The sequence below is a fragment of the Gekko japonicus genome, unplaced genomic scaffold (genome assembly GCF_001447785.1).
Source record: "Gekko japonicus isolate JY-2015 unplaced genomic scaffold, Gekko_japonicus_V1.1 scaffold1445, whole genome shotgun sequence".
In the NCBI taxonomy this organism is placed as follows: Eukaryota; Metazoa; Chordata; class Lepidosauria; order Squamata; family Gekkonidae; genus Gekko; species Gekko japonicus.
In genome coordinates, this window is record NW_015172599.1 from 160,231 (window position 1) to 176,954 (window position 16,724).

The 16,724-nt window shown below is 48.1% G+C and overlaps 1 protein-coding gene across 2 annotated transcripts in view; it reads left to right on the forward strand.

The window, feature by feature from the left end:
- The window catches only part of SRRM2 (serine/arginine repetitive matrix 2), an 18,383-nt gene that overhangs the window by 468 nt on the left and 1,191 nt on the right, over positions 1-16,724 (forward strand). Inside the window, exons 2-14 of one of the 2 annotated variants that reach the window (XM_015421573.1) lie at positions 1,167-1,442; positions 2,768-2,872; positions 3,031-3,210; positions 5,744-5,821; positions 6,601-6,663; positions 7,101-7,127; positions 8,205-8,255; positions 8,375-8,461; positions 8,571-8,766; positions 8,902-13,853; positions 14,913-15,173; positions 15,868-15,993; positions 16,128-16,244. In XM_015421573.1, coding sequence (XP_015277059.1) covers positions 1,204-1,442; positions 2,768-2,872; positions 3,031-3,210; positions 5,744-5,821; positions 6,601-6,663; positions 7,101-7,127; positions 8,205-8,255; positions 8,375-8,461; positions 8,571-8,766; positions 8,902-13,853; positions 14,913-15,173; positions 15,868-15,993; positions 16,128-16,244 — 6,482 coding nt within the window. In that variant the 5' untranslated portion in view covers positions 1,167-1,203. The remainder of the gene's footprint in view (positions 1-1,166; positions 1,443-2,767; positions 2,873-3,030; positions 3,211-5,743; positions 5,822-6,600; positions 6,664-7,100; positions 7,128-8,204; positions 8,256-8,374; positions 8,462-8,570; positions 8,767-8,901; positions 13,854-14,912; positions 15,174-15,867; positions 15,994-16,127; positions 16,245-16,724) is intronic. The other variant, XM_015421574.1, reaches the window with a different exon arrangement.

Genomic DNA, 16,724 nt, shown 5'->3' on the forward strand with positions numbered 1-16,724 from the left:
ATCTAGTGGGGGGGTCTAATGGGGGGAGGGGCTTGGGCTTGGGGGGTGTTAATGGGGGGGGGCAGGTTGGAGCCCGCTAAGCAAGTCTAGAAATGTATATTGTGCTCAGAGCTTAATGGGAAGGTTAGCACCTTCTTCCATCTGTACTCATTATATCTGCTGCCTTTCACGGCTTGACTATGGCTAAGTAGATGGGGGTGCTTCATGGGGAGGCCTGTACCCGGGTGCGCGCTTATGGGAAGGGGTATTATGGGAAGGTAATAAACGTAGGAGGGACCGAAGGGGAAGTTTATATGCAGAGGGCGTGTATGGGTGTGTGGCTAATAGAAAATTCGCAGCTAGGTAGGCGAGGCCTAGGTGGGGGGGGGGGGGGGGGGGGGGCGAGGGCAGAATAGTTAAATAGAAGGGTAGAATCTTGAGGGGGGGGGAAATGAGATGATGTGGCAATTGACTGGGCTTTAGCAAAGAGGGTGCTGAATGTTTTTTTGTCAGTTGGTAATATAGTTGGGGTAGACAAACATTGGGACCCAGGGAAGACGTCCTGTGAGGGGTGTAATTGAGGCAAGGGTTGCAGGCTGGAAATCATGTTTCTGAAAGGCGTTTGAGTGGTGCTTGGGGGTGGGAAAAGGGTGACCGTATGGGACAGGTGACACAGTAGGAAAGAAGGATTTGTGCTTTCATAGGGCTGCATAAGGGTGTATGTATTTTGGGGCTGTTGGATTGACCTGAAAGGAGGAAAAGGTTAAATTTAACTTGGGTAGTGAAGGGAATATACATTGGGGTGGAAAGTGACAGGTAAAGCGTAGGGGATGTGGAAGTGCAGTGACCAGAGTGGAAATGGGATTGTAAAGAGATGCAGTGAGAAGGCTTTGGGAACAAATAAGAATGAAGGTACACCTTCCTAGGAAATATCAGTAGTTAGTTGGGGCTGAGATGAGAGGAAGAATGGGAGGGGTGTTAAGTGCAGGCTGGGCTCATAAGTAGTTATTTGTGGAACAGGACTACTGCTTATGATGTCTAAAGCATGTTTTAATCATGCATATCTGCTTTCATCCTTGATTGTAGTGAGGGAGATGTCAGCTTTCTGGTATGTGGGAAATGTTGGCAAAAACCATCATTTGCTCTTTTTTGCTTCTCTCTTTACCTTCCTGGGTATTTTCTTCTAGGTGTTGGAGGCACCAGTGGTGCTAGTCTGTGAGCGCCATGTACAATGGGATAGGACTCCCCACTCCCCGTGGTAGTGGCACCAACGGTTACGTACAGCGCAACCTGTCAGCCGTGCGCCACAAGAAGGATCGCACAGACTACAAGTCGGAAGAGGAATTGAGGAAGCTGGAGTCGTCCTTGGTCAAAAAACCTAACCAGGATATCCTGGATCACGAACGCAAGCGGAAAGTTGAGCTGAAATGCTTGGAGCTGGCTGAGCTCATGGAAGAGCAGGGGTAGGTTGTCCCAAGATGGGAGGGTGAAGCATAGTTGTTGAGATCATGGCTATGTGCTCCTTCAAAAACAGGGATGGAGATTGGCATTGGGTGGAAATGGATCAAACTCATGGGAAAATGTGGTTTACCCTATCTGGGAATTTGCCTTGCACCCATAAATGCTGTGCTTCTGTTACTTATTTAGTGAGCTATAATAAGAGTGAAAATTCTGTTTAGTAGAAATTTGATTAGACAGTTTTATCGGGTTTGCATAGTTATATTTGGAAAGTTAATTCTGCTGGATTCCAGCAGTGAAAACCGCATTTTTGATAGGCAGTGAAAAATAATCTCTAGTGACAGTAACAGTATAGTATTGGTAAAAGAATCAGCCTTGTAAAGTGAGCTGGTATTATTATCTTTTATATTGATACTCCTCCAAATGTCTAGATCAGAATTCAGCTGACAGCTGTCTTCCTCCCAGCTACCAGCTTTCATTCCTGAGGTCAGAAGGAGAAGCAGTCAGGAACCCTTCCACCATGACAGGACCTGGACTTAGAAACTCTGATAATCTTTTATTTATATCTGTATTTTGAATTCCTGTAAGCTGCCAATTTTTGGCTGAAAAGCAGGGTTAAATACATAATTGTGTGGTGGAGGTGGAGATAATTCCTGGCCAAAGGTCACATGGTCAGTTCATGACAGAGATGAACTATAGAATCAGTGTGCTGAAGTGATTAGTATGAAGCTATGACCTGAAAAACCCAGGTTTGAATACCCACCCTTTCACGGAAGCTTGCTGGGTAGCCTTGGAGCAGTCACACTCTCAATCTCCCTCACAAGCGTGTTGTGAGGATAAAATGGAGGCAATTACAACATTGTAAACCACTTTGTGTCCTTGTTGAGGAGCAGTGTGGGCTATAAATGTCTTAAGTAAATAAGAGGTAAGGTTTGAAGCCAATATCTACTGGTTTAGATTTCATTGTTTAGCCACTTTGCTATATTAGATCAAAGTTCTCAGCCTTTCATAGGGTGAGATCTTGGATCAATTGTAAATGGAGAGGGAGATGGTTTTAGATGGGTAACTATGTTACTAGGACAAAATCTGAGTCCAGTAGCACCTTAAAGACCGGCATTTTTCTCACGGTATAAATTTTCATGAGTCAGAGCTCATTTTTTATATATCTGATGAAGTGGACTTTGATTCAGGAAAGCTTATACCTTGGAAAGTTTTGTTGGTCTCTACTGGACTTGAATTTTGCGCTCTTTGTAAACTCTGTTTTGCCTTGATTGACAAGAGACCCTTATGTAACTGATAAGCTTCCTGAATTTGTCCCCTGACAAACCAGGTATGGAGAAGGGGAGATCCAAGAGAAGGTAGCCACTTTTCGGATGATGCTTCTGGAGAAAGATATAGCAGTGGTCAAGGAGGGGGAACAGCAGCAAAAGCCCACGTAAGTACGGTGTCTCAGTGGGTCTTGGCTCTGATGCCTTGACATTCCCTCTCTCTCCCATTCTGTTGGACCCTGTTGCTTCTCAGCTCTTTCTGTATTTCAGACTCTTGTCAGCCTCATTTCTCCCCTTCCAACTAATTGCTTCTTTTCTGCACCAGTGTCACAGAGACTCATCAGCTGGCTGAAGCCAATGAGAAGAAGAATGAGAGGCTCCGAGCAGCATTTGGGATTAGTGACAACTATGTGGATGGCAGCTCCTTTGACCCTAACCGTAGGGCAAAGGAAGCTGCAACCGCTGCAGCAGCTAAACAGCAGCAGGAGCAGCAAAAGCAGCACAGGTATGTGGGGATCACCACTCGGGGTCAGGAAAGGCAGGCAAAGCTCTGCTGGCAAAACATAAAATATCATCATCTTTCACTTTTCCATTTCTAATAAACTACAGTTCACATGGTACTTCTTATTAGGAACAGAGGTGTGTGTTTAGATCTACCTGAGCTGAAAATGCACCTGAAAAATACCTTATTGATATCTTTAGGGTATATTGCGGTTTCCCAAATGTATCTGGGCTTTCTCGGGAAAACAGGAGGGGTTTTTTTAAAATCCTGGATATATTTAGGAATTACCGATAGATCTGAAAACAGTGGAGAGATGGGAGTAATCTGCTGCAGGAGAAGCCATCCCAGCTAGGTCTATGTGTGGCAGGGAGAGACCTCCCTGTGGCACGCAGATCCTCGGGCTAGCTTCTCCTGCAGTGCTGCAGAAGTTAAGTCCGACCCAGGATTGGGCTGGCTTTTTTTTTTGAAATTGGTATTCTTCTCGGGTCTGTTGGCACCGAAAACATTCTGTATTTCCAGAAACTCCTGTAAATACCGAACTTTTGGGGAGTTCAGTATACCTGAACCAAAAAATGCCAATTAAAAAAAATTGCACATCCATATTTAGGAATAGGTAATAGACGTGGGAATTCATGTGGTGGCCTTGAAATGGCTTGCGTCATTTCTTCATGGTTGGGGACAGGATGGCACTAGGAGAGGGTGTCACCTTGCCACCCTTTGGTGTGTCGGGTCCATGAAAGGGCAGTCTTCTCTCCTGTGTTATTCAACATTTATATTTGCCCCCTTGCCCATCTGGCACTGAATTTCAGGCTGGGTTGCCATCATATCTGTTGATGGATGGCAGGATGGATACTGCCCCATCCGCTCTGGCCGAGGGGCTGGAGACTGTGATTGGGTGGTTGAAACAGAGCCGACAGAGACTGAACCCATCAAAGACAGAGGTTCTGTTGCTGGGTAGGGGAGATGCAGGAATGAGATGTCATCTCCTGGCTCTTGACGGTGCACCTCTAGCACCAGTGCAGACTGCCAAAAGCCTGGGTGTGATTCTGGATGCCTCCTTATCAATGGAGGCCCAGGTCACTAATGTTGCAGCACCGGTGTTTCCAATGATGCCAGATCAGGCAACTAGTCCCCTTCCTCTGTCACCCTGACCTAGCTACTGTAATCCATGCAAGAGTCACCTCCAGGGTAGACTACTGTAATTTACTCTATGTAGGGCTACCCTTTGAGGCTGACTCAGAAATTACAACTGGTCCAGAATGCTGTGGCTTGGGCCCTCATGGGGGACCCCTTTGACAGCACATATCCTACTGGTGCTTTGCCAGCTGCACTGCCTCCAGGTTGCATACCAGATCAAGTTCAAGGTTTTGGTGTTAACCTTTAAGGCCCTAAACGATCTAGAGCCAATGTACCTATGGGACTGCTTGTCTTGGTGTACTCCCTGTAGAGCATTACGCTAGAAGGAGCAAAATCTGGTGATCCCTGGCCTGAAAGAGATCTGGCCTTCTCGGCCTTGGCACTGGTGGAACTTTTGGCACTGGTGGAACTCTCTGCCTCGTGACATCCGTGCCTTGCGGGAATGGTCCAGTCCGCAGGGCCTGTATGACAGAGATGTTCCTCTGGGCCTATGGTTGAGGACAGCAACGGTTTGTCATCAAGCCTGGCCTCCCTTACTCCCCCTAGGAGCAGGGTATAATTTCTTAGTCAACACCATCTGAACAGACTTTTAACTTATATTGTCGTTGTTTAACTGTTTTTACTGTTAATTGTTTTAGTTGTGTATCACTAGATGCTGTGCACTGCCCTGAGCCCTCCGGGGGAAGGGCAGTCTATAAATTTAATTAATAAAACAAATAATAAAACAGAAAACTGCGTAAGCTTTAGAATTCTCCAGAATTCTTCCTAAGGCTTCATGTTATGAGGTTAAAAATAGTGGGGGGGGGGGAGGAAAAAGAGATGCTTGAGGCCGTGATTTAAAATTCCTTTTTTGCCAGCATTCCTGTGTCAAGAGTAGATACACATTGATACCTTTCTGTTTCTACCTGCTACTGTAATTTGCTGTGACGTGGACAGCCGAGGCTAGCCTGATCATATCAGATCTCGGAAGGGTTGGCCCTGGTTAGTTCTTGGATGGGAGACCACCAAGGATGTCCAGGGTTGCTACGCAGAGGCATGCAATGGTAAACCACCTCTGAATGTCTCTTGCCTTGAAAATGCTACAGGGTTGCCATAAGTTGGGTGCGACTTGATGGCAAAAAATGAACACCCCGCCTATAATTTATTAGGGGAAGATGACTGGAATGAAGGGAGAATGGAAAAGGCATTGGGTTGGATCCTGTCAACTTTTTGTTTTAGTGAAAAAGATAGAAGGGAATCCCTTTTGACCACCCAAAAAGACCATTCTGGGAATCATGGGTCCTTCATGGACAAAAGTCAAGTGGGATGAGGTCTGCAGTAAGGAAGGGAATTGGGCAAAATTATTTGAAAAATAATTCGAAAAAACTTAATCCTTCGCTCTTTGTCTTCTTCTTCCTAGTCTTGTCCGAGAGTCCAGCAGTTCCCGCTCACCGTCTCCAAAACAGAAAAAGAAGAAAAAGAAGAAAGACAGAGGCAGGTGGGTGGGCGGGCCAAGCCTTTTGACCTTACCTCCAAAGGACTAAAATGTGGGAGTTGAGTGCTGGAGAGAGAAGGAAGAGCAGTAATGTGTACCTGTCAGGAGGACGGTGCCAACCCCCTCCTGACTACGCAGGAGCCCATCCCGTCAGCTCTCATGGGCAGAGAAACACCAAACCCCGACCTTTCCCGGGAGGCCCGGGTATCCTGGCCATGTACCCAAAAAGGGATGGCACACCCACACAGGGAGGGGCCTGAGGCAGTGGGGGTCACTGGGCTAGGCGACAACGCCGGGACAGGCGGACGGAAGGATGGCAGGTCAACCGAGACCACTTTCCCTTTGAATGGTGGGTGGTGGAGCGGGTGCTTTAAGAAGTGGTTCTTGGGTGGTCTACCAGGTGTATCAGAAGTGGGAATAAAAAGAGGGAAAGCAGGTGAAACCGGGGAGGATGAGGACAAGGAGAGTTACGGAGGATAACGGAGGGGAGTGCCTGAAACTCGGACCCGTTAGAACGTCTCCCTTGTCGTTGTTATGGAGTGGCGTTAACTCCTGCACAACATATCTGAGGTGAACCCTGCTGACTCAACTAATTCCTGCCGACACATCCTGGAGCCCGCTCAAAACCCTCCCGGTCTCTGATCCCAGTCAGAGCGTGACAGTACCCTTGTCAAAGGCAGCAGGGTCTGGATTAGTGAGACAAGATTAAAGGAGTATTGTCTTGTGAGTCCATCATGGCCTTTTCAGACATGTAATATTCCCATTTTGCTTGCCTTTCCAAGGTCTGAGAGCAGATCGCCTTCTCGAAGAGAGAGGAAAAAAAGCTCAAAGAAAAAGAAACACAGGTAAGGGATTGTTCTGGGAAACATGCAATGTATTCCAAGGTATTGGGTTCATAGTTACTGCCAGTTACTCCTCAGTAGTAGCTCGTTTCTTCTGTCTTCGTCAAGTATGAATGAGAGAAAACTATCCTTTTGCTTCCTGTAATGGAACATAGGCTTTGTTCTGTTTTCCATATGAAAATTTTTGCATGATGGGTAGTAATAGTCTTAAAGTTTGTTTTTTTTCACATTCACATACCGTTTATTGTGTTATCAGTGATGAATTTTTCAGTGATGAGTTTTCTGTAACACATTAGCTGTAAAGATGATGTACTTGGGGATGGAGACTTCACACTTTAAGCAATCGTCATATTTTGGGGCTGCAACAGAATTGAGATTTCGGACACAGCATTGGGTATCTAGGTATCTGGCAACTGTCAGGTCTTGTTCTTTTTTTCCAGGTCGGAGTCAAAGAAAAGGAAGCACAGGTATGTGTTTGTGAGACATAAACTGCGTCCCTGGTTATGTTTTCCCAACCCAATTTGAGAAACACACAAAACAGTCCTGTAGAGAAGAAACACTAAAAAAATTATTAATTAATAAGGGAAGAGCACAGATAAACAAGGGTTTGGGACCCTCAAGTACCCACCAACTCCTCCAGAATTACAATGGGTGACATAGAATTTTATACTCAATATGACATAAACAAGCAAAGCATAACTATTGGTTCCATTAACTGTGTCACAAATTTCTAATTGGGCTAAGACCTGTGGGTTGGGTCTTCCCAAGTAAAGTTTTTTTTCCTTTTAGCTAAACAATAGACACTTCTTCTTAGGCTATGAAGCTTTAAAAGTATCTATATAGCTGATATAGTTACAGGGTGTTATTGTTCTCCATTTAGTTAGGCTAACTGATATCAGAAACATGTGCAGCTGTAGCTGGCCAGTCAAGGCCATAAGCCTTAGCAGAGTAGTAGCATGTTAGCATTTTTATTCTCCCAGCATGCATTTAAGCAATAGCCATAAATGAACCAAAGTTAATATCTGAATATGTGTTCATGGTTGATTTCGGTTTATGTGGTTAGAATCATGAATGGCACTTAACACACACACACACACACACACACATATTGGAGGAAGTACTAAGTGTACCTACTAAGTTAACTTGTTAGCCAGTGGCAGAGTACAAAGTGTATAACAGTGTTTCATAAACTCTGCGTGCAACATGTTTGTTGTTCATTAATCATAGTTTTCAGCTCTCGCTTCCATTAATTCTCACAGCCACTTTTTTGAGGTTAGTACAGACTGAGAAATAGTGAATTCCTTGAGGATATCAAGTTATCTCCTTTGTGGAGTGGTGAATCTTGGTCTTTCACATTTAAACCATGTGCTAGTACTGTGCAGCACCAGTCTTGGTTGTGAATGGGGAGGCAACATTTGAGGGAGGGAGGCTCTCTTATACAAAGTGTGATGTCCTGCATACATGATGGGGGTGGGATGGAGTGGACAGGACCTAGCTATGTCATGTCATTTCTGAATGCTGCAAAATGAAAATTCTTTCCTCAGATCTCCAAGTCCCAAGAGCAAACACAAATCCAAGGAAAAGAAACGAAAGAGGTAAAGCAATGTCTTTTACCCTTGAAACCCCTCATTGCTGAAATGGACCTTTTTTGCACTCTGCTTCACTTGGGTTTCTAACCATGTCTGCTTTGGGTTTCTAACCATGTCTGCTTCAGGTCCACCAGCGAGTCGACATCTCAGAAAGACCGCAGGGATCGCTCTTCCTCCCCAGATGGCTCTTCATCTGATGGCTCCCACAGCAGGTAGGACGTGGAATGGGAAGCTGAGAACTGGGCTTTTTGTAATAGCATTGTTAACCTGCACAGAGTGTTGTGGGTAATTTGAATTCCAAACTTTTGGTTTACTTGTCAGCAGGTCAGGCAGTGTCAGTACCCAGAAACGGGCTACAGGTAGACGGCAGAGCAAATCCCCTTCAACAACTTCACAGAAGCGAGGAGAAACTGAGGAGGTTTCCAAGAACCTGCCAGAGAGAGAACGTTCATCTTCTGCTGAACGAGCCCGGCATGGCAGAAGCACAAGTCCAAGACCCAGTAGAGAAAAGCAGGAGGTAAAATATAGTGCTGTAAAACTGAATTGCCTCAGGAGGTCCATACTGAGAGTTGTGTTCTGGGACAATAGTAGGAAAGAAACCATGGAGGGTTGGATTACTGGTCTGATGGTTATTTTCTCTTTCACTGTTTAGAAAGCTGCGTCCAAACGTTCTCCAGTACATGAGAGTCGCCAACGTTCTACCACCCCCCCACCTGCTAGAGAAAAGGAAAGAGACAAGGAGAAGAAGGCTGCTCGGCATGGGGGTCGGAAATCTACTCCATCATTTGAACAGGATTCAAAGTTCAAAAGTCGTTCCCCAATGCCAAATGATTCTCCAGAAAGAGCCTTGGGGCACAAGCGTCCCTCCTCCAAGGAGAGCAGGTCTCCCGCCTCTGTGTCCCCACCTCCTAAGAAGACCTCAGAAGATCGTAATGGGACACTCCCATCATCCAAGTCCAAGACATCCCCTGAACAGAGGCAGCATCTGGCAGCTTCTTCATCTTCTCCTGCTTCTAAAGCTATTGAGCCCAAGTTGAGAAAGACTTCTCATGATGGCTCTCCACCCCAGCGCTCCCGTTCCCCTTCAGAAAGTGGTAGCTGCTCCTCTTCCTCCTCCTCCTCTTCCTCCTCCTCCTCTCCTTCCTTAGCAAAGAAGCCAACTCAGGCTTCCCGTAGTTCTTCCCCTGAGGAGCCTCCCAAAAGACAAAACAAAGAGAAGGGTTCCACCCAGAGAGAGAGATCTAGTTCATCCCCTGAGATCTCCCGTTCTGGGCAGAAGCAGTCAGCTAAGACCACAACAAGACGTGAACGTTCAGGCACACCTCCAGCCAAGAGCACTAAGTCAAGGGCCAGGAGGAGGGACAAATCTCTTTCCCAAACACCCATTACTCGCAGAGGTAGATCTCGGTCTCGCACCCCACCTAAGAGGGCCAGATCTCGTACCCCTCCAAGGAGGGGAAGGTCTCGCTCTGCTCAACGTCGTGCTCGATCTCGTTCACGTACCCCTCAAAGGAGGGCACGATCTCGTAGCCCGCAATGGCGGGGACGCTCAAGAACACCCCAGCGCTGGGGCAGGTCACGCTCACGCACTCCTCCCAGATGGGGCCGGTCCCGTACTCCTCAGAGGCGTGGCTGGTCTCGTTCCAGAACCCCCCAAAGGCATGGATGGTCTAGAAGCAGAAATAGTGGGAGATGGGGAAGGTCAAGAACCCCACCAAGAAGGGGCAGGTCACGTTCAAGAACCCCACCAAGAAGGGGCAGGTCTAGATCTAGAACTCCGCCTCGACGAGGGAGGTCTCGGTCCCGAACCCAGCCTAGAAGAGGGCGGTCTAGAACAAGAAGCCCTCCTAGGAGGGGTAGGTCAGTCTCTTCACCAAGGAGGGAGAAATCTTTGATTTCTGCTAGACGAAGCAGGTCTGTATCATCTCCAGATCGGAAGGCCTCCAGAATTTCTTCAAGAAGAAGCCGATCTAATTCTTCCCCCCAAATAAGAGAGAGAGCCAGAAAACCATTGAGACGTAGCCAATCTCTGTCATCTCCTGAGTCAAGAAGCAGATTGCGAGCATCTCCAAGACGTAGTCGGTCTCAATCACTTCAAAAAGCAAAAAAGAAGTCCCACTTATCTCCCAGAAGGAGTCGTTCAGGGTCCTCCCCGAGATCAAGGAAGAAAAAGTCAAGGACACCCCCACGACGTAGTCGCTCTTGTTCTTCTCCAAGACCGAAAAAGAAATCCAGATTATCACCAAGACGAAGCAGGTCTGGTTCTTCGCCTAATAAAAAATCCAGGTCACCTGCCAGGCGTAGCCAGTCTAGGACACCTCCAGGACCCAAAAATAAATATAGAAGGTCCCCAAGAAGAAGCAGATCTGGCTCATTGCCAAGACTCTCAAAGAAATCTGAGGTTTCTTCAGCTGTTGAAGAGAAATCTAAAATGCCTTTCAGAAGGAGTCGATCTGGATCATTGCCGGCATTGAGAAAATCTGAATCTCCTGGAAGACGTAGCAGATCAGGTTCTTCACCAGATGTAGAGAAAAGATCGCCTAGGAGACGGAACAGGTCTGAATCTTCTCCAGAAGTCAAAACAAAGTCAAAGTTGTCATCAAGGGCAGGATCATCACCAGGAACAAAGAAAAAGCTGAAGTCTCCTCCAAGACGGAGCAGGTCTGGATCCTCTCAGTCATCAGCGAAAGAAAGCTCCTTATCTCCTCCAAGACGAGCCACCTCTGTAGAGCCGAAGTCCACACCGCCATTGCAGCGAAGCAGGTCTGGGAGATCCCTTGCAGCTAAAGAAAAATCCAGATCACCAGTCCTAAGGCAGAGCAGGTCTGGATCACCTCCAGCTGTGAGAGAGCAGTCTGCCTCTCCTCCAAGGAGACCTTCATCTGGATCTTCCTCAGAACCAAAGAAGAAATCCACTTCACCGCTTGGGAAACATAGAATTGACTCTTCTCCAAAGTTGAAGAAATCTAGATTATCACCAAGGCGGAGCAGGTCTGGTTCTTCTCCACTGATTGAAGAGCAGTCTAGATCGTCTCCCAGAAGCAAGTCCAGATACTCTCCTGATGTGAAAAAATCCACATCACCTTTGAAACAAGTCAGGTCTGGGCCCTCTCCTTCAGCAGTGAAAGAGAAGTCTAGGTCCCCTGTCAGGAGAAGTGGGTCCCAATCATCTCCTGAACTAAATGGCAAACCTAAATCTCCCCCAAAGCAAAATAAATCTCAAGAAGTTAAAGTAAAATCTGGATCACCTTCAAGGCACAACAAATCTGGATCCCTGGTAGTAATGGAGAGAGCTATGTCACCATGCCAGAAAAGCAAGGCAGGTTTATCTCTGTCTGGAAAAGAAAAATCACATTCACCCCCAAGGCCATGCCAGCCTGCAGCGTCACCTGTTCTTAAAAAGTCAGAGATTCCATTGAGGCGAAGTAGATCTGGATCTTCCTCGTCTTCCTCCTCCTCTTCCTCCTCCTCTTCTTCCTCTTCCTCCTCCTCCTCCTCATCTTCTGCAGAGGAAGATAAGCCTCGATCACCCCCAAGACTGAGCCGTTCTGCAACACTGTTGGTTAACAAAGGCAAATCTGTGTCTTCTCCAGTGCGCCGCAGGTCAGATTCCTCCCCAGAGCCAGAGAGCACCACATCTGCTGTTGCTGTAAAACACAACAGACCTGGAGTTTCTCCAGAAGTCAGAGAGACTTCAAGAGCTGCAGTATTGGGGACTAGATCACCTTTGGAGAAGAAAGAAACACCCAGAGATGCTCCTCGGAGGAGTAGGTCAAGGTCATATTCTGGCAGTAAAGAGAAACCAAGAACACTCTGCAGTGGGAGCAGTTCAGGATCTTCTCCAGAGCAAAAGGAGAACTCTGTAAGCAGGTCTGTGTCACCTGTGAGGCCTACTATAAAATCAAGAACACCTCCAAGGCACAGGACATCACGCTCACCCCCAAGGCCTAGAGCAAAATCTAGAACTCCCCCAAAGCGTGGCAGGTCTGGGTCACCACCAAGGCCCAGAGTGAAGTCCAGAACACCCCCAAGGCGACGTAGATCTGGATCATCTCCAAGACCTAGAATGAAATCCAGAACACCTCCTAGGCGCCGCAGGTCTGGATCATCCCCAAGACCCAGAATGAAATCAAGAACCCCACCACGTCGGCGCCGTCGGTCTGGGTCATCTCCACGACCCAGAGCAAAATCTAGAACTCCTCCACGACAGCGCAGGTCTGGGTCATCTCCACGACCCAGAGAGAAATCTAGAACGCCAGTTACGAGGCAACGAAGATCTGTGTCACCACTGAGCCCTAGACGAAAATCTGGAACACCTCTGAGACGTGGAAGGTCCAGATCTCTCTCTAGGCAGAAAAATGCCAGTGTGCACCTGGGTAGGTCTGAGTCTTCATCCTACCATGATAGACCAAGAACTTCCATGAGACAAGGAAGGTCTGGTTCCCCCTCAAGGAGGAGCCGCTCCCGTTCACTGTCTAGACGACAAGATAAATCAAGGGGCTCGCTGCGGAGGGAAAGATCTGTCTCTTCCCCGGGCCGGAGCCGCTCACGGTCTGCTTCTCGTCAGGACAAATCTCGCTTCCTGTGGAAGGGCGAGCACTCACCTCGCAGAGGCCGTTCCCGATCACCAGCACAAAGAGAAATGTCGAGACTGTCTCCACAAAGATCTGCCACTAATCGGAATGCATCCCGTTCACCTCCCAGGTTAGATGCTTCCCGTGGAACAGTGGCCTACAAAAGTAGCGGGTCCAGAATCTCTCCTGATTTCCAGTCATCCCCAGTACGGAAGCGTTCCAGATCAGGCTCCCAGGAAATCTCTGCTTCTCCAGGAAGGAAATCCCGTTCTCCTCCAGTGCTGGAGAAATACCCCAAGTCCGATGTTCAGGAGAAGTCAGCAGCTTCCTCACATTGGCACAGCAAAAGCAGCACTGCCGTTCCTCGCACCCCAACTCCACCCCGCGAGGATTCTCCCAAACCCCGAAAGAGCTTGTCTCCTGCTCCATCCATGCTACAGGAATTGCCTTCTGTCTTGAAGAATGGTGGTCCCGCTACTCTCCATGACATCCCAGGGGACAGGAATCAGGCTTTACATCCTATTGTGGCTAGGGATGATGCAGCTGTCGGTGTTTCTCTGTTGTCAGGGAGAAGCAGTTCTTGTGCAGGATCCCCTCTCCCTCTTAGCAAAGCCAGGTCCCCTTCCCCTTCCTCCTCCTCTGCATCCTCCAGTCCCTTGCCAGCACTGGTTTCTGTGCTTGCCCCGCCTCCCAAGGAAGAGGAGCTACGATCTGAAGGAAAGGCAGCAGATAGGCCCGAGGCTCGCCTTCCAACCCTTGAGGCGGAGTCAGAGTTGGCTTCTGAAGTCACAGAGGAGAATGGCAGGAATAGCTGCCCCACCGCCCCACAGCTAGCTCTTCCCTCCCCGCCACCTTCTGCCCCTTCCAAGGTGAAGAGGAGCTCCTCCGCTTCGTCCACGACATCTTCGTCATCTTCGTCATCCTCGTCTTCGTCATCGTCTTCATCTTCTGACTCCGAGTCCAGTTCATCTGAGTCCAGCCCCCACAATCAGCCAGAGAAGGAACTTGAGGCTGAGGTTGTACTGAAACAGTAAGAGCCTGTCTTGTTTGGTTTTTCTACCCTTTCCTGGCCTAGAGGCACCCCCCCCCCTCCATTGGCAGTAACTACACAGTTCTTATTTAGGTGGCGCTTTTGATGTCCTGTGCTTGCCCTTCCCCTGGTAGGTCATCGAAGCTGCTGTGTTCACTTGTGGTGTGGCTGCCCTGGCCAACGTTCCTTGTTGGCCCATTCCCATTAATCTGTTGGTTTCATATCCGTCTTCCCCGTGTCCTTTTAAAATGCTGGAACTGGTTTTTGCCATCGGAAACCACTCTCTCTTCCCTTCATTGGGTACTTTGAGCAGAAGGCAAACACGACTTGGCCCGTTTGGAGCTGTGGTGCCAGCAGCTCCCTTGCTTCATTGAAGCACCTCCGATTGAAATTGATTTCTGGGCTCTTGCAGAGTGTGTAAGGATGGAAATGAAATTCACGTGTGTAGGTTTATGCTGTTTGTATAATTCTGCTTCCAGGGTCCTAGTTTTCTACTTGGGTGGATATTATTTTATGTAGGATGCAGAGCAAGGCGATAGGAGTGTAGTGTGGGAAGATCTGGCTAAGTGGAAGAGAGAGGTTTCTGAAGTTTCAGCCTGCTGAAGGCCCCCCCCCCCATATTCTCTCACTGGCAATACCACTGCTGCTTTTTTCTTCCATGCATATGGGTGGACTGCTGCTGCATTCTGGTTAGCAGCCATGCGAGGGGACCTAGTCTCCTGAGAGATATGGTCACCTGCATGGTTGCTAATAACGATGTTTCAGCAGCCTGTGTGAGTTTTCTTGAGACGTTGAGAACCTAAGATGTTTTCTGATTGGCTTGGAAGGGATAGCAGCTATGCCTCTAAGAGCATTCCCCCGGGGGGGGGAGTGGTCAATGGCAGCTGACTTTACAGCTCTTTTCCATGAGCAATATGAAGCTTTCATCTATTGTTTTTAAACAGGGCTTTCAGCATACTTTACTGTGAGACCCTTACCTGCTTCCTTGTAATAAAGCCATTTTGTTTGTATGTCACTGAGCTTACTAATATCTTTGCTTCACTCAAACACCCCTTGCAGGCCACCAAGCCCGGTGCAGAGAGAAGGTAACCATGAAGAGCAGCCTATGGAACTGGGCAAACATAAGCGGCGGTCTCGGAGCTCCAGCAGTTCCAGCAGCAGCTCTTCCTCCTCCTCTTCCTCTTCGTCCTCTTCCTCCTCCTCGTCTTCCTCAGCTTCCTCCTCCTCCTCCTCCTCATCGTCGTCGTCGTCACCCAAGACTGGACCCCAGGCACAGGCCAAGGTGGCCACCAAAAAGAAACCATCACCAGAGCCGAGGAAGTGAGTAGTGGTTATTGGGGAAGAGCTGGGATCTCCTGATGCGTTCGGGTTCCTCAAGAGCGAGTGGGGTAGATGGTCCCCCAGCCTGAGATGCTGTCTCTCCTATGTGCTTGATGGGTTGTTGCTGACACCACATTCCCAGGAAGTGTGCAGTGTCAAAAAAGGACCTTGGGGCTGTCTTGAGAGGGCAGAGAAAAGAATGAAGGTGAGAGAAGGCAGAAGCTCTGTGGGACAGGTGGAGAGACTGGTTATTGAGCAAGAGGGGCCTCTGTTGAAACCCATATACAGAAGTGCTAAAAAGAGACACATTCTGCACAGAAGTAACCTGAATTGTGGATTCTCCCATTAAGGAACATCTGGGTGCTTGCTTTGCATAATACTGTATCTTTTTGTCTCTACTCATCTTAGGCTTGTGAGGTTTTGCAAGGCTTCTTATCAGAGTGGGCAGTTCCTTTCTTGCAGGTTTAAGATTTTGACACTTTAGAAGAGCCAAACATAATTAAGTTCTTATTATGAATTTAGTTCCAGCCTGTCTGCTTGTCAAGCATGCAAAACCCGTAGATATGTGTTCCCTGAGCTTTCTTTGCATGTCTAACACAACCGCACCATCCTCCAAATCTTTTTTTGCCTGGGCCAAGTGTTGAATGCCATTGTTAACTAGTCTGTCCTTCCTCCCACCACCTGCTGCCTACAGGTCCCGCAGCCCCCGAAAGCCTATTGACTCCCTGCGAGACTCTCGCTCTCTCAGCTATTCCCCAGCAGAACGGCGCCGAGTTTCTCCTCCAACCCAGCCACCTTTAGCTCCGAGGGACAGGCGCAGGTACATAATCCAGTCTTTGTTCTCATAATGTGTATGCTTGGTGGAGAGGAGGGGATTGTTTGGAACAGAGAGGGGGAAATAAGAGAACCTTGAAGTAGGACACTTAAGGCGAAAATGTTCATGCTTTTCTCTAGGGAGAGGTCCAGGGACAGATCCTCTCAGAGGAACAGGCGAAGCATCAGCAGGTCTCCAGGACGGAAAAGGCGACGCAAATCCCCCAGCCCCAGAGCCACCCGCCGCAGAACTTCAAGGTAGTGTGTGACTTGCTGGCTTTAAAAACGAGGCATCTTGCCAAGTTTTACTCCCCTAAGATTGAGTACTTCCAGAAGAAGCTGGAGGGTGTCGGGGAGCATTGACTGCTTTCCTAAAACTATAGAGATAATAGTTAAAGAGATTGGGGGGGGGGGTCCATTGCTCTCCTTAGACAGAGCCTTACATAACTGCAGAGAGTTACCTGCTCTATGTTCCTTCAGACCTCAGAGACTGAGATCCAAAGGGCTGGAGGATGGGCTTGAAGGCCTGTGATGCTGTTCTGTCGCTGAAGCTAAGCAGGTTTGACCTTGTAAGCTTGCCTGGCTGGATCCAGTGCGTAAGCTGCTCTGAGCTTCTTGGAAGAAGTGCAGGGTTTGTGTAAACAAGCAAGAGACCCTTCGATATCAGTACACAGGGAGGCTCCAGTGGGGATAGTGGACCCTTTTCTGCCTTGTTCCCTAATAGGTGGCTTGCAGTCA